General features: G+C 44.6%; 4 protein-coding genes across 4 annotated transcripts; 2 read left to right on the top strand and 2 right to left on the bottom strand.

Annotated features, from left to right (window-relative positions):
* Nucleotides 1-235: 235 nt before the first annotated feature.
* LOC100823960 (CBL-interacting protein kinase 21) lies at nt 236-4,851 on the top strand. The gene is made up of 13 exons (XM_010236686.3): nt 236-807; nt 889-951; nt 2,175-2,246; nt 2,347-2,454; nt 2,569-2,649; nt 2,723-2,776; nt 2,881-3,006; nt 3,091-3,300; nt 3,390-3,491; nt 3,837-3,953; nt 4,113-4,184; nt 4,334-4,408; nt 4,503-4,851. Exons 1-13 carry the CDS (start codon nt 652-654, stop codon nt 4,605-4,607), a joined length of 1,341 nt encoding a protein of 446 aa, XP_010234988.1. The 5' UTR covers nt 236-651; the 3' UTR covers nt 4,608-4,851.
* Nucleotides 1,358-7,023, bottom strand: LOC100821054 (pentatricopeptide repeat-containing protein At5g48910). Its single transcript, XM_010236692.3, has 2 exons — nt 4,923-7,023; nt 1,358-2,064 (listed from the first exon to the last, which is right to left on the bottom strand). Exon 1 carries the CDS (start codon nt 7,001-7,003, stop codon nt 5,165-5,167), a length of 1,839 nt encoding a protein of 612 aa, XP_010234994.2. The 5' UTR covers nt 7,004-7,023; the 3' UTR covers nt 1,358-2,064; nt 4,923-5,164.
* Nucleotides 7,024-7,187: 164 nt separating this feature from the next.
* LOC100823657 (chaperone protein DnaJ) lies at nt 7,188-9,029 on the top strand. Its single transcript, XM_003562551.3, has 6 exons — nt 7,188-7,359; nt 7,563-7,655; nt 8,296-8,326; nt 8,448-8,474; nt 8,567-8,687; nt 8,775-9,029. The coding sequence occupies exons 1-6, from the start codon at nt 7,294-7,296 to the stop codon at nt 8,827-8,829; spliced, it is 393 nt and encodes a 130-aa protein (XP_003562599.1). The 5' UTR covers nt 7,188-7,293; the 3' UTR covers nt 8,830-9,029.
* Nucleotides 9,030-9,839: 810 nt separating this feature from the next.
* Nucleotides 9,840-13,147, bottom strand: LOC100823350 (meiosis regulator and mRNA stability factor 1). Its single transcript, XM_010236681.3, has 3 exons — nt 12,777-13,147; nt 10,284-11,820; nt 9,840-10,194 (listed from the first exon to the last, which is right to left on the bottom strand). Exons 1-3 carry the CDS (start codon nt 13,009-13,011, stop codon nt 10,008-10,010), a joined length of 1,959 nt encoding a protein of 652 aa, XP_010234983.1. The 5' UTR covers nt 13,012-13,147; the 3' UTR covers nt 9,840-10,007.
* Nucleotides 13,148-16,049: the final 2,902 nt, after the last annotated feature.

The following is a 16,049-nucleotide window of genomic DNA, read 5'->3' as shown; positions in this document are numbered from 1 at the left end:
CGAGTATACAAAGAAAAGGGTGTAGCTATTTCTAAGTCGCCCGATATTTAATAAATGAGCCTTAAATATCAATCGATGTTTTAAAACGGTTGGATTAAGATCTGAGGGTCATCCCGATTCTCTCGTCTTCCAAACGAAATCACCAATCTTTGCAGTCCAACCGGAAGACCAAACACCGACTTTTCTTGTCATCAGATATAAATAAACCCTCTCCAGACTCGCAACGCCGCCGCACGCGCGTCAACGGAAGGCCAAACCAGATTCCTCACGATTCACGAAACCATACTGCAGAAAAAAGAAGAAGAGGGAAATGGGAACTTGATTGAGGTCAACCAAAGGTTAATGAGGGCCTTGATGAAGTCGGATTATGGCTAAGTGGGGTACTCTGGGTCACCGGAACGGAAGAGAGAACCCCTTCCAGTTCCCGAGCCACAGCCGCAGCTTCCGATAAAAGCCCCGCGTTCGCGCTCTCCGGCCTCTGCTCCCCCACCTAACGTTCTCCCTCGGCCAAACTCTAGCTTAATTCTCCGCGAGTCCTCCTAGAGCTTGACCTTTCTTCTTCCATCAGCCCATCGAGAAGCTTAATTTGACGAGCCGGCGGAGAACTGGACAAGTCACGTGGGGGGAGCAAGCAGAAAGCAGAGGAGGGCAATGGCGATGCGGATGGGGAAGTACGAGATGGGGCGGACGCTGGGGGAAGGCCACTTCGGCAAGGTGAGGCTGGCCAGGCACGCCGACGACGGCCGCGCCTTCGCCATCAAGATCCTCGACCGCCAACGCATCCTCGCCATGAAAATCCACGAGCAGGTGCCCAATCGATGATTAATTTCCTTTCCTTGGATGCTTTCGTCTTGCTCGGGTTATCTAATTTCGCCGGTGGTGCTGCAGATAAAGAGGGAGATCGCGACGCTGAAGCTGCTCAAGCATCCCAACGTCGTCCGCCTATACGAGGTATATACACTTACTAGCACTAAACTTCTTCAGTCAGATTCCTGGTTGGCTTGTTCTTCTTGTTGTTGTTCTTGGGGCTGAAATGTTCACTAGCACCAATCTTCTTCAATCAGATTCCTGGTTGGTTGCTTCTTCTTCTTCTTCTTGTTGTTGTTCTTGGTGCTGAAATGTATTCTTGCCATCAAGGCTGGAGGCAGAGCCATGGCCAAGGGTAGTTGGGTAGGAGTAAATGAGCCCAGATTGCGTGACCGGCTCATGGCAGCGGCTACTGTGCCGGTGAAGGTAGCGTGTGAACGAACTTCCAAGCTGCGTATTAGCTTTAATTAATCTAATTTCAAATTTTAGTTTTCGCTGCGCAGACATGGGAGTAGTACAAGGCTCCTCTTTGAATAACCGCCCACATGCCTGGTTAAAAAAAGAGATCTGTCCTTTTCTTGACTGCGACACCGGTGTAAACAGTAAACAAAATGGCCAGCCAAGCTGTGTGAATTTTCCACCCAATACAATCTGGAAAGGGCAAAAGCAATCCTGATCTCCTCGTGTTACACTCCAGGAGTATTATTTTTGCCCCCTTGTGTTTCTAAGAGTATTTTATACTTGGCGACGATTCTGGATTGGCTAAGATAGTAAGATCCAGTTTTTGTTGTACTATGCAACGAAAAGAAAACTGTATTCTAACTGTATGGTTGTCACATCGACACCTCTGATGACGGCCATTTCCCCATTTGGCATTATGATAGTTGAGATCATGCCTAGGCCAAGCTGAACGAGGCATGGCGTTCGTCTGCCATCTCGCCGTCAAAGCCGAAGATCCGAGGGCCCCTATTGGTCCGCCGTGGTGACAGCGACGAGATCACGACGTGCATATCCTGATGGACGCCTGTTTATGATAATAACTGAACCAATCCGGAAGCCACCAAATGGATACTCCCAAAATGAACCCAATAATTGGGGGAGCCGTGTTATGTTCACCGAGTAATTGCGTTAGTGGATAATCTGTCTCCACGTTAGGCTTGCTTCTTCAAACAGAGAGATCGATCAGAACCTAATTCTGCAGGATATGCGATACCACCAAGCAGGCTGAGGCCATCTTATCCGTTCCAACTTGATTCCCTGAAATTTAAAACTGCATGAGAAAATGGAATTTTGTATCGATTTCAGAAGAAGAAAAAGATTAGCAGTCAGTGGTTTTCAATTGACCACATCCACATTTCATTTTGCAGGTTTCAGCAAGCAAGACCAAGATATACATGGTCCTAGAGTATGTAAATGGAGGAGAGCTATTCGACAAAATCGTAAGAATTTTGCAGCTTCTTCTCTCGCTGGCTAATCATGCTTCACGAATAAATAATAAACAAGACACTAGATTTCTGACACGCATGAATGCACGCCCAGGCATTAAAGGGTAAGTTGTCAGAGAAAGAAGGGAGAAGACTGTTCCAGCAGCTAATGGATGCTGTAAGCTATTGCCACGAGAAGGGAGTTTATCATAGGGACCTTAAGGTAACCTCTACTCTTAAAATTTGAGGGTTTCAACTTTTAATACGAAACAATGGAAGGAATGATCCAAATGGAAATAGATGATTAAGACCTGGCATTCTTCTGTACCTTCTGTAGCCAGAAAATGTCCTTGTTGATGCAAAAGGAAACATAAAGGTTTCTGATTTCGGATTAAGTGCCCTTCCACAGCATCAACGGGTATAGTATTTTCCTTTAGGTTAAATCAAGATGAATCATTTCTCTGGTATCTAACATGAAGCCTCGTTCTCAGAAAGATGGATTACTGCATACCACATGTGGCAGCCCTAACTACATAGCCCCTGAGGTAAGGACTAACATTCTTTGCTCCGGCTCTGAACCGACTATCGGTTCATGGTTCTTCTGCTTACTACATATAGACGATGGAATTTCTGATAATGGTATATGTAGGTCCTTCTCAACAGAGGTTATGATGGCTCCATGTCAGACATATGGTCCTGTGGTGTTATCCTGTACGTTATGCTTACAGGGAACCTTCCATTTGATGACGAAAATATGGTTGTCCTTTATCAGAAGGTATGAAGCAAGGAATCAACGCTTATGCTAGCAAATGTGGCATTTTAGCTGCAGCCATATCTCACAATGTGATATTATTCTCAGATTCTGAAGGGGAGTGTTCATATTCCTAAATGGCTTTCGCCAAGCGCCCAAGATATTCTGCGCAAAATCCTGGATCCTAACCCCATTACCCGCTTCGGTATGGATGGAATAAGGGCACACGATTGGTTCAATCAAAGTTATACTCCGGCTGTGCCTATTGATGATGATGACGATAACTACATTGGTGATGATAACCCACAAATAACCGAGGTAGGCTATGTGACTTTTGTTCTGATTTTTGCTGTATAATAGCATGGTTTTAGTGGTAAAGACTGAACTTCATGTGTTCTTTTCTGAAGCAAAATGACATTCAAGACAACCCTGCAATCAACCAGATAAATGCTTTTCAACTCATTGGGATGTCCTCATGCCTTGATTTATCTGGATTTTTTGAGAAAGAGGTAAGCTTGATCTTTGTTTCTTCATCTCATTTGTTAGTGTATGTTCCTGTGTTTTACTTCCTCAAAAACTAGCAAGGGCCTAAACTAGATCCTAGCCCAACCCCGCACATCTGATAGGACCTAACTTGGAAGAGACAAGATTATAAGGATAGTAGAGAACAAAAATATTAGAGATTGTAAGGAAGTAATAGCAGCCAGGAAACAGTGTGACAAAGCCACATATTATTGTCCTATTTATGTACGTGTCCTTACTGGACAATTGCTATGTCAATACTATGGAGAGACAAATGCCGTTCATGTCAGTAGTTACCTTCTACTAAAATCAGATGCATGATCTTGTTGCAGGATGTCTCGGAAAGGAAAACCAGATTTGCATCAAACCATTCCCCTAGTTATTTATTTGAGAAGATAGAGAGCAATGTTACAAATATGGGCTTCCAAGTACAGAAGAACAATGGCAAGGTTAGTGACCTCAGATGTGTCTATGGGCTATTAAATGACCCTCCCCTACTCATGTAGACTGCATGATAGTAAAACTCATTGTTTGAATGTATTATGTTGAACTTTTTTTCTTCGAATTGATGAAGTTCAAAGTTATACTATCATGTTGATGTCATACAGCTAAAAGTGATCCAAGATCGCAAGGGACCATCGAATCCAAGAGGACATGAATTGCTATTAATCTCTGCTGAGGTACATTTCTATTGTGGTAAAATATTTTCAGTTAAAAAAAACATAATTCGTCGGAAAAAAATTAATTCAATGCAGCTGCCGTTTGATGATGCGCAATATCTTCCTCTCAGACATAGCTGTTTCTTACCATTTTCATACTGTGATTCCAGGTATTTGAGATCAATGAATCTCTTTATGTAGTTGAGCTAAAAAGATCATCTGGAGATTGTTCCTTATACAGACAGGTAATGCTTCTCCCCTTGCCGAGTTTGTTTCAAGTCATTTGTATATTTTATTTTATCATTTCGCTCACAGCAGAAATCTGAATTCTTGCTGCAGCTGTGTGCAACGCTCTCAGATGACTTGGGAATATGCAAAAGCCAGCAACCTTTGAAGAAGGATTCTATAAGACAAGAACTTTATCGATATAATAGTAGCTTTTGATAGAAAAATCCCCTCCCCACATGTCCTTTTTACTTTTTTAGCAAGAGGATTCACTAGGTAAAAGGGCCCTCCCCTTTTTTAACAAGAGGACCCACTAGGTGCCAAGTATGAGACATTTTTGTAAACTAAGCTGTAGATATACAGGCTACCAAATATCAGAGAAAAGTGTAGCCATCCGCACCGCAAAAGAAACATTTTCAATTGATACTTCATGATCAATATTTGACTTTGGGTTACTACTTCTCCTTGGGAAAATTATATACTGACTATGCATTAAAATTGATGTAACAATTGAAGTGTGCATATAGAAGTTACCTGATCTCTATTTCTGTTCTGAAGTTATGTACTAGAACTGGAATGCGAGCTTCTGTCTTGCTCCTTCAGCTATTAAATGGCTTCCATGACTTCGAAAAAATATATGGGATTGTTCTTCTAGTGTGATTCTTTCAATGCATGCTCAGCTATAAGAATTCGAGTAATCTTATAGTTCAGATTACTTGCAGGTACGAAGAAAGAATTGCTACACCATATTTTTTTTCTGGTTCAAGATTGTAACTTCACCAGTAATCCTTGCATGAGCACTGCCCTTCACTGAAATGATGGAAACGGTTCCGGTCTCTAACAATCAATTTCCGATCATATGCCAATGATATAAGTTTAATGGCTGAATGGCAGTCTTCACAGGCTCTGAGATTCTTTGTTATTCGAAGGGTTGATCTTGCAGGGGTGACCAGCAGACCAAAAGCAATAGCTAGTTTCTCACTATGTTCAGCCAATGCACGCTTCTTAGATTGCTCATCAATATCTTGCAATACCAAGCTTGTCATTGGCCTGTATCCTGCTTGTCTTAACCGGTCCATCATCTCTTCCAACATTTTGTAGATCTCCTCAATCCTCGGATGCGATCTATCACCAGAAACAAACTCGTGAACTGTGTTCTCCCATTCGATCGAACTTCTTCCAGGAACCCTCTGAATGTTCTCCCTCCTTATCGTCTTTCTCATTTCTGCAACACCTTCCCACGAGTTTGCTTGTGCATATATGTTTGACAATAACACATAGTGTCCATCAGCAAGAGGATCCAACACTTTCAGTTTTGCCATAGCTTCCTCTGCAATCTCTACATTCTTGTGGATGCGACATGCGCCAAGGAGAGTTCTCCAAATAATTGGATCTGGCTTGAAGGTCATGCTCCTGATAAGCTCCATTGCCTCCTCAACATGGCCTGCACGCCCCAAAAGATCAACCATGCATCCGTAGTGCTCCATCCTTGGCACCACACCATGAACGTCACTCATTGAGCTGAAATACTTCTTGCCATCATTCACTAGACCAACATGGGTACATGCTATGAGAACTCCAATGAAGGTGATCTCATTTGGTTGCAGTCCTTGTGATATCATCTCTGAGAACAAACTGAGAGCATCATGGCCAAGTCCGTGATTGGCCAGCCCAATAATCATTGAGCTCCAAGTAAGCACGTCCTTCACTGGCATGGCGTGGAACACTTTCAGCGAATTCTCGATGTCACCACACTTGGCATACATGTCGACAAGAGCAGTGCCAAGCTTCATATCCACCTCAACCCTGTTACTCTCGACAAACCGGTGTACCTCTGCGCCAATGGCCAGCGCGCCCATTGCACTGCACGCGGAGAGCACGCTCACCATGCTGATGCAGTCCGGTGCGACGCCTGCCACACGCATCTCCCTCCACAGCTCCAGCGCCTCCTTGGAGCACCGGCCCTTGGCGTACGCGGAGATCATGGAGCTCCATGAGAAGGCATCCCTGTCCCTCGTCCCGTCGAAGATCTCCCTCGCCATGCCGACGTCCCCTCGCACAGCGTACCCGTGGATCATCGTGTTCCACGACACCAGGTCCCTGCCGCTCATTCCGTCGAACACCTTCCTCGCCTCCGCGACCTCCCCGCGCGCGACGTAGGCCGCGAGCATGACGTTGCAGAGGAACACGTCCCGGCGTGGCGCCTCGTCGAAAGCGGCGCGCGCGAGGGCGATCTCCCCCGCCGCCGTCTTGGCGTACATCTCGACGAGCGCGGTGCGGACGAAGAGGTCGGCGGCGGCGAAGCCGGACCTGAGCGCGCGCGCGTGGAGGGAGGCGCCGAGACCGAGCAAAGCTGGGGCGGATGAGGCGGCGGCGGCGGCGGCCTGGAGGGCGAGGGAGAGGGAGAAGGAGTTGGCGAGGAGGCGGGGCGCGCGAGGGAGGAGGCCCCGGAGGAGGAGGAGTGCCTGCAGCGGTAGCGAGCCCCGGAGGTAGGCGCGCATGACGGTGCTGGCGGCGAATGCGTCCACGTCCGCCGCCTTGACGAGGCGCGCGTGCGCCGCCATGTGCTCCGGCCGCAACGCCGCCGCCGCCGCGCCCCCGCGCGCGGCCCGCATCGCCGCTTGCTTGGAAACGAGAGAGAGAGCTCCTCGCGGCGGCAGAGAGCTTCGCGGTATATGAGCTGAGCAAAAAAAAGCTTCGGGGAGCATGAAGTCTCAGCCGTTGGATTGATTGAGGAGAGATCCGGCGGTCACACGGGTGCCACCGAGGCGGCTGCAAGTAGCAAATACGTGGAGCGGCTTCGTTCGCGTGCGGCGCCTGCCGCCTGCCGCCTGCCTGCATCGACCATCCTGACCAGCCGCTCCGCCGTCGCCGCCGCCCGCTGGCACGAGGAAGAGAGGGAGAGATGAGAAGCAGCGAGGCCATGGAGCTCCTTGGCTTCCCTCCGTACTCCCGCCCATCCCCTTCCGAGGTACTCAATCTATCTATCTATCTCCCCAATTCCGGCCACTGCTTCCCCAAATTCCAAACCCTGGTGTTAGTCTAGCTTTGATCAGCCAGTTCTTGCTCCGGATCGCCGATCGCTGATCGATTTTCCGCTGGAATATGCCAGAACGGGGTGGCAATCTCCGAGCCGTTGAGTTTATACTCCTAATCTGTTGTTTGTTGATGCAGGTTAAGTCTGCGTATAGGAGAATGGTGATGGAGTCCCATCCCGATCGTGTGCCAAACCATCAGAAGTCTCAGGCCGAGTCGAAATTCAAGCAGGTCAGGTACAAATCCATCGTGGTGCGAACAACCTCAAGGCATCACGATGTTTCTTCTTTCCATGTCTGTTGTTCATGGTGTTGTTCAGGCATAGCTTTACTGTGCTAAGTTATTTTACTTCGCTTGCTTATCTTCCACATGTCAAGATGAGCATAGGTGTGATCTTAATGTACCTCATGAGTTTAAGAGAAGTTGTTTAGCTTATGGACAACGCTCAATACATTTCCGAGCATTGCAATACAATTTCTGAATCTGTTTCATTTCCCCCTTGTTATCTACGATTTCTCAAGCCGAATCGAAATTCAAGTAGATCAGGTACAAATTCATCGTCGTGGGAAGAAATTCTAGGCATGGTTGTTGCCTTGTTGGTGGTGTTATTCAGGCATGAAAGCTAATTAGACGGGCATTTAGCTTTACTGCATGAGCTTATACTTTGATTCTCTTCCACAATTAAACGATGTCGAAATGGTCATACATGTGACCTTAATGAAATTTCATGAGCTCAGGAGAACTTGTTTAGCTTATGGACACTCATATATTTCTGTGAATGTTGTTTGCATACGAGCATTGCAATACAATTTCCTAATTTGTTTCATTCCCCCCTTGTAATCTACAATGGCTTGTGTTTGTGTTTTTGCAGATATCAGAAGCATATTCTTGTTTGAAGGATGGTATGATACTCACTCTCTTAATCAACCTTTGCTTTTCCATCATCAGTTGACACACCCTCCTATTTTTGTAGCTGGGTCGCTGATGGGATTTTGATATGTTCACTGTGGTTTGCATTTGCAGGTCGAAGACCCAGGAGTAGGATGGAAGGTAAACTCAATCTCATGAATGCAAAATTGCAAATTTCTTACTCCATGTTTGCAGCTTAATGAGATAGATCCACACATCTATGCAATGCGCAGTGCATGTAATGAGGTCTGGTGTTCCGACCGGATACGGAAGATCAAATAGAACGTTGGTTAAAGCCCCTTTCCTGCTCATAATAGTTGCTGCGGTTTCCTTTGGTTCTTACAGTGCTTCTAGGTAAACTATGCTTCGATTTTTGCATGTTCTTTAAAAAGTTCACATTCTCACAGCTGATTTATTAATTAATTTTTGGTTTTATGAAAGGGCATACAAGCGGCAAAAGGAAGTTTGTTCCTCGCAAAACCCTTTTCTTCCATAGTTGAAGACCATTGTACTATGTACTATGTGTCCATATTCATAAGCAAGAAGAGGGGAATTTCATGCTGTAATTTTTTGAGGAAAAACGGTGGGGCAAAGACCCCACTGATTTCATGTTACATTGTACAGATGAAACAGAACGGAGTGCTGAATAAAAGTGTCCACCACTCTTTGTGTATGTGTTAAGGAGTGTGTCTGATCTAACTTGCTTTTGAAAGCCTACCTTTCTGTTTATTTCGTCAGAAGAGTGCTAACTGACCAAATATTGGTTCTTTCTTTTTCTTGGGCAAACGAAGGGCCGTATTACGTCTTGGTTGTTGAAACGTACAAAATTGGTCTACTACACGGCAGGAAATTTACTGCAATCTAAGTAACTTGGACCCATGAGATTTACTGTGCTGCTCAGGCCAACTCATGCCCTGAAATCAACTAGATTGCAACATATTCAAGCATCTAGCAGAAACAAGTACCAAGTAGATTTACAAGTGGCACAATACCCATGGTAAATGTTCTGGTTACTTTCGCCTTGCCTTGTTGCCAAGACAAGAACCACACCAATATCTACACAGAGCATGACAAGTTTGGCAATGCAGTTATTATATGCTGAAGGCATTTTTACTGCATTTCAGGCAACCGCCAGGTGCCAGTTGCCATAGCAATGGTAGCTTTAAGTAAGTCCCCAGTACAAGATAACAGCAACTAATCAAACCACCAGGAGATTGAACAACACATGGTCCATCCAACATGTGTGTTACAAGTTAGAAGTGCGCATTTGCAAACGAAGGGGATTCAATGTTGGTACTCCCTTGAACACCTTCTGAGTCATTAGGACAGACTCACTCGATGTCAACTCTAATGTCAGGCCTCATTATGCTGCCTGAACAAAAGATCGTAGCCCTCCTGAATCCCTTTGTGTCTTCGATTGCAGAACCAACTTACTTAACCGCAACCTGACCTGCTCCCGTCGGAATACTACCATAATGGCAGCTTGAATCCCGCCAAGACATACCGAGTTTAAACTACTTGTGATATCACTTATATAAGAAAATGTTGGCAAAATGTGGATGAGCCACCATACTAGATATAACTTCAGCAGATCATAGCCTTGCAAGGAACAGTTTGTACCAACCACCAGAGCTCAAACTGTCCATCTGATGTTTGCAGAGAAATGTATGAAGGCTAAGGTTTACCACCAGCATCTTTAGTAGCATCAACAACTACTATGTTCCATGACAAGGGCTGCCAGCCTGAAGCATGGGGAACAAACCACTTCATCTTATCTGTTATGATATACGTAACCTGAAGAACTTCACCAAGGGCAAGACGTTTCAGGCATGTTTTCTTTAAGAGAGTTGCAGCTTGATACCTGCAAACAAACAAAAAACGCAATACTTTAACCACATTCAAGAAAAATACAGAAATAGTTGCCTCATGTTGCTCGGTATCGGACCTCACCTGGATTGAGATTTCTTTATCGCAGAACAACCAGCGGCACAAGATATGTACCTCTGAACAGCATCAAGTGTCTCCTTTGGGTATCTTGTATTGGTATCCATTATATTCACGCATTTCCAGAGATTTTCATTTTTCCCCAGAAAGAATGACATTTCTCCTAACTTTTTCGTGACGATGGCTTGATGCTGAATGGCAAGTTCAAGAGCCTTCTTAACATCAAAATTTGGTAGGTTAGCACCTCCATAACGTATGCAATCTGATATATGCTGTTCTGTTGGTGGAAGCTTCTCGGTCTTCAGTACTTCCAAAGCACCTAAGATATCTCTTATAAGAACTTGATAGTCAGAATACGGCTGTGAACATCCAGTGTTGGCTCCCCATAGTCCAGCGTTTTGCATGTTGCTGGACATGTTAGATGGAGTTGGAGGCCTGTAACTATAATTATTGTAAGGAGGTTGAACAGCTCCAGAGTGGTTTGGATTGTAGTTGGGGTTCAAACACTGGTTGTCATGGCCTCCTATGGGATATCCAGAAATATTCAGCCGACTCATATCAGGACAATTAGGGGGTGGGGCATGATAGGGAGGAGGAGCACTCGGCCAGGACTGTAATGGTGCCGTAGGAACACCATTATGCCCAGCTTGTGGTGGACATGAATTGCTTCTATGTGAATTTGATGTGTGGAAATTGCCAGATCCATTATGAGGACGAGGAGTCACTGGATTTTGTGGTTTTGGAGGCTGAGAGGATTGGTTCTGGTGTTTTGGATTATAATGGCCACTATCATTGCCAAAATCAGGAGCACCATTTTTAGGTGCAGATTCAGTTGACACACCAGGCTTCTTACTACTAAAATAGTTGTGGGGGGCACTACTTTGATGGGAATTGGCAAATTTTGCAGGCTTTTTAGGCAAAGAAAAGGTTGGAATTTTTGGTTTACTTGTCTGGTTCACCTTTGCCCCATCCTGGGGTTCAGAACTTGATGACGAAGTTGATGATGGTGTAGAAGGCTGACTTTGCTGGTTAGCAGTGCTTCCTTTAGAATTATCAGCAATATCATCAACTGAATTTTCTTTTTTGCTCACTGGTTTAGATGCACTGTCTGTCTGGTTTTTACGAGGTTGCTTCACTTTAAATTGCCTATCTGTTTTACCATTACCACCAATTTGGTGATCACGCCGAGAAGTATTCTGCCCTTGAGGGTTGGTACGAGGAATCGTGTCTGAAGAACTCGACGTATCCAAATCATCCATATCTCCACTCGTTGCGCTGCTTATGTATGGCGATTGTGCTAATGGTGGTTCTCCAGCCACAAGGCTTTTCCAGAGCCAAACATTGTTTGCAGCAGCAGTAAGCGTTTGAGACACATTTGGAGGTTGTGCTAATAGAATATTGTACCGCCTCATCTTAAGCTTATGAAGGGCATTAGAGAAGTCCCGATCACCAGATATTAGCAGATAATTTGCTGGCGGAGGGTTGTCAATTGCCCAGAATAGCATGTCAACCAAGATTTTCTTATCACTTGCATCTTTAATGCCTGCAATTGATCGGAAACAATAAAAAGAAATAAGATGTGTGGATCTGAGAGATGGAAACTAATCACAACAACTCACTCATTCAATGAAGAACTCAGCTTTCAGTCTTTCACTATTTTCACAAGACTAAACACTATGCCATTCTAAGTTATACCACACATGAACGTAAGTTCATAATTCATATAGAAAGCGACATTTATATTTGTTGGAGTGATAACTAGTTGCATACTATTCTCTAAGTAATGCACAAAGTGGCTTAAGCCCCTCAAATGATCTTTCCAACCAAAAAATACCACCAAGGAATTTCTGTGATGGTGTTCTTGCCAATATTATCCCATGAGACCGATGTGGATTCTTAGGTACGCAGAAAATAACAAAACCCCACAGAGCCTGCAAACAGAAGATTTGGTATTTTGTGCCCACAATAGCACTGAAATAATTCCAGGGTCAGCAAAATACGTCAGGAAAAGTATGTATCCCTCTTTTTTTCTATTGCTGCAAGTATTCTAACTATTTCAAAAGACTGCACCTCGAGGACAGTCAACCTCGTTTACTAATCGATCCCTTTCCTCATCAGATGAAAAGAACAGTGCGTTGAACAAACCAAAAAGTCCAACACCCAAAACTCTAATCGATCCCTTTCCTAGCACACACATCGACACCACGACAATCCCGTCAAATCCAGCAGATTCCACATCCTTAAATCCATCGGATGTAACACGGCCCCAGAACATCCATCGGAGGTAACACGGCCCCAGGACAGGAAACGTCCAGTGATCCAGTCCAAAGTCCAAACCCTACGATTCCACTATCATCCTGAAATATTGCGGCAGATCCATCAAGAAGACCCACCACCGAAACGGCAGAACCCACATGCATTGGCGAGAGGCAAGCGTGGACTAGATAAGGGAGCACTCTGCTCGGCGGGGAGGGGGGGAGGGAGGGGGGGATGCCGTACCGGCGGGGACGTGGTTGAGGGAGACGCCGGTGCTGGAGAGGGCGTGCAGGACGTGCTGGGCGATGGGTCCGCTGGTGTCTCCGTAGACGGAGACGGAGATGGGCCCGCTGTAGCCGGCGGTGGCGAGGGCGGAGCTGATGTTCTGCACGATGAAGTGGGGATCGCAGCCGCGGGGGACGGCGCAGTTCTCGATGTCCCACCACACGGACGTCTTGGCCGCCGCGTACTCCCCCATCGCCACCGCCGACGGCCCTGGCCGCTTCTAGGTTTCGACGGCCGGCGGAGAGGTGGTGTTGGGGGCGTCCATGGGGGGATGCTAGAGGGTTTTTTTATGGTTTGCGACGAAGGCGGCGGCGTCGAGGTGGACTCTCGGAAACTGCCGTCCCACTTGGCACCCAAGCGTTTCTTTCTTTTTTCTTCGATGGAAAGAATAAGAAGGATTGGGTAGTTTGATTTTGCTCTAGAATCCGTGTGACTAATATTTTTAAAACGATTACATTAGATACATACACACTCACACGCACGCACTCGCATAGCGTCTAGACTAGAATAGGGGAACGTCTGAGACTGATAAAATCACCACTAACGTCTCGCTACGCATAGATATATATAGAACATTTGTGTAGCACATTCTTCTCTGGTCACCAGACCGCATGAGCCATTGTATATTGTCCCTCTAAAGAATGATGGTTATGTGAGACAACTAGCGACAAATGTGGTCTTGTCAAACCCTAACCACAGAGGTGTGGTTTGTGAAATTGTAACTTTTTATTTTGATCTTTCGCAGTACTGTTCATGCAGCGATGCAGCACAATAGTAACTTGGAACTAAATCGTAGTACATCATTGTGTGCCCATGGACTAGATGTACATTTTTCGAGCTCCTAAATGCACATTTATATACGCATGAAACTCCCCTGAAGTTATTCATTGGGTCTCCACGAAAAATTTAGTCTGCTGGCATGATATTGGGGTGGATGCCAAGGTGGTCGGTCCTCTCCGGTCTCTCTACTAACATTGCTTGTATGGCATTGCAAATTGGAAAAGAAAAGGGGATTTAAATGGTCTCTTTTGGCAAAACAAAGAGTCTATTGTTAGAAATACTCGGATCTACTTGTACTTGAAAATAGCTTTATTGACAGTAGAATGATTTGACATTTCTAATCAGCTAGGTCCACATGTCAGAAACATACTCATATCCCTAGATCGTCAATTTAACTATTAAATAGAAATTAAATAATTAAATAATTATATCATTAGAAAGATCTTTCGGTAAGGAATCTAATGGTGTAATTTTTGTTAAGAAACGTAGATATTTAATTAATCAAATTGAAGATTTAGGGATGCGTGCATGTCTCGTATTATGGGACGGACGGAGTATTTGGGACCATAGAAAAAATATCATGCATTAAACAAGAGCCTATTATTAAAAGTAATCGCAGCATGATCTACTTGTACTTGAAAATAGCTTTATAAAATAATAATTTGATATCTCTAATCACAGCTAGGTCCACATGTCAGAATAATACCATAGACAAATAAGCATGCGATAAACACTTCAGACACAATTTAAGATTAGCTAGCTAAATTATCATATTAGCATGCGTAGTCAGATGTGCTCCTAGGCAGCTAGGCCGTTTGTCCTGCTCTCATATTAGCATGCGTAGTCAGAGTAATTGCCATTTTGTTAGGCCACACTCGCATGTGACTCATCTAAATTGGATTTTAGTACATGATTGACATACGTACATACGCTTCCTGATTTGACCTTAGCAGTTCTCTTGCTAAGAACATCCGGGAACAACCTAGGTTAAAGATTTAATAGCTCGTACCATTTTGCTATTCATCCTTTTTTCCTTTTAGAGAAAATAGGGTATCTCCCCAGGTTTAATTATAGAATCCACATCTTCACAGAGTGATTACAGACAACTGGGCATCACAGAAGCATGAATAGAAAGTTTAACAACGAATAACCGAAGAAGATACAAGAATTGGCTCAAAAGGAAGGCTTCAGTTGAGAGGCATTCTGGATGATCGAGTCGACAGCTGAAGCTTGCCGTTGGGCCAACGCCATCTCTGAAAGATGGCTGTCTCTGTGCAGTCGATTAAACGGCCAGATCAGGTTTGATGATGTATTACTTTTGTGGTAGTACTTTTGTCCTCACAGTTAATTTCAGTACCGTTGATCTGCTCCAAGATTAGTCATCTATAATTAATCTCTCATTTCTCGGGTCCTGGTCCCCTTTGCCTCTCGGTTTTATCCGGGCGCCACCCCTCCGTTTGCCGCCTCCGGGCTTCGACCAAATCGCCGGTAGAGCTGTTCTGGAAACCGTTAATCCGTCCTAAATATTTTATTGCAGTACTATCATGATAATTGAACACCCCTAAATGGTGGCTTCTGTATCATCGTCATCTTGCCTCTCCACCTTTTGTCACCGCTACAGCGAAGCTAGCAACACCAAAGATGCATTGGCATAAGAAAACAGTGACGACACACTATGGTCATCCTTTTTCTTTTTGGCCAAGATTATATAACGTCGCCTCTATTTCCACCTCATTTCTTCTCCCTCCACCTCGACTTCTTCTACTAGTTGCCTGTCTGGTCCAAACCAACAAGGATCGGCTGCGAGAGCAACATGACAGTGGAGAAGGAGCGGATCCCCTTGCATCCCTGACTCCATTCAGAACAGGTTAGTCACTAATGCAAGGGCCCAATCTCTACACCGTGACAACTCGGGAGTTACAGTATGTTTGGTTTGGATGGTGACCAAATATGACCCTACCACATTTTTGGTCATTTATCAAGATCTGACCCTTGATCCAACTATTTGTCAAGACAAAGCTCCACTACTAATTCTAATTCATTATTTTGGCTAAAATTGACCAGCTCATGGGAACAAAAACATCAACCAAATTTTTGGTAAGGCTACCGTGGACTCAAACCGATGAGATATTTTGAAGGCATAGTACAGTTCTGTAATTCTAATATTCTCTCCGATGCATATTGATGGTCACAAATTTGTTCAAATATGAAGGTATCTATGACTAAAAAGTGCTAGATACATGTAATATTTCGACAACTAATATGGATCGGAGTGAGTACAACCACTACAGTTAATATACTATTCGACACTTAAAACATATTTTGACAATTAATATGAATCGGAGAGACTACAACCAAGACTACAACCACTGCAGTTAATATACTCTTCGACACTTGAAACAGACTTCACGGTTGGAAGACAGAATATCAACAAATGAAGTGGCACATGAG

This window comes from Brachypodium distachyon, chromosome 1 (assembly GCF_000005505.3).
Source record: "Brachypodium distachyon strain Bd21 chromosome 1, Brachypodium_distachyon_v3.0, whole genome shotgun sequence".
Lineage (NCBI taxonomy): Eukaryota > Viridiplantae > Streptophyta > Magnoliopsida > Poales > Poaceae > Brachypodium > Brachypodium distachyon.
Note: the sequence above shows the minus strand (reverse complement) of the source record. Positions and strands in the feature narration are given on the sequence as shown.

What these genes read in the sequence shown, in the direction of transcription:
- LOC100821054 (XM_010236692.3), bottom strand. Translation starts at nt 7,003, where the DNA reads ATGCGGGCCGCGCGCGGGGGCGCGGCGGCGGCGGCGTTGCGGCCGGAG.
- LOC100823960 (XM_010236686.3), top strand. Translation starts at nt 652, where the DNA reads ATGGCGATGCGGATGGGGAAGTACGAGATGGGGCGGACGCTGGGGGAA. An exon ending in CTGGATTTTTTGAGAAAGAG is followed by an intron (nt 3,492 to 3,836) that starts GTAAGCTTGATC and finishes ATCTTGTTGCAG; the next exon opens with GATGTCTCGGAAAGGAAAAC. An exon ending in TACAGAAGAACAATGGCAAG is followed by an intron (nt 3,954 to 4,112) that starts GTTAGTGACCTC and finishes GATGTCATACAG; the next exon opens with CTAAAAGTGATCCAAGATCG.
- LOC100823657 (XM_003562551.3), top strand. Translation starts at nt 7,294, where the DNA reads ATGAGAAGCAGCGAGGCCATGGAGCTCCTTGGCTTCCCTCCGTACTCC. An exon ending in CCGAGTCGAAATTCAAGCAG is followed by an intron (nt 7,656 to 8,295) that starts GTCAGGTACAAA and finishes GTGTTTTTGCAG; the next exon opens with ATATCAGAAGCATATTCTTG. An exon ending in GGTTCTTACAGTGCTTCTAG is followed by an intron (nt 8,688 to 8,774) that starts GTAAACTATGCT and finishes GTTTTATGAAAG; the next exon opens with GGCATACAAGCGGCAAAAGG.
- LOC100823350 (XM_010236681.3), bottom strand. Translation starts at nt 13,011, where the DNA reads ATGGGGGAGTACGCGGCGGCCAAGACGTCCGTGTGGTGGGACATCGAG. An exon ending in CCTCAACCACGTCCCCGCCG is followed by an intron (nt 11,821 to 12,776) that starts GTACGGCATCCC and finishes GATCAATTGCAG; the next exon opens with GCATTAAAGATGCAAGTGAT. An exon ending in ATAAAGAAATCTCAATCCAG is followed by an intron (nt 10,195 to 10,283) that starts GTGAGGTCCGAT and finishes GTTTGTTTGCAG; the next exon opens with GTATCAAGCTGCAACTCTCT.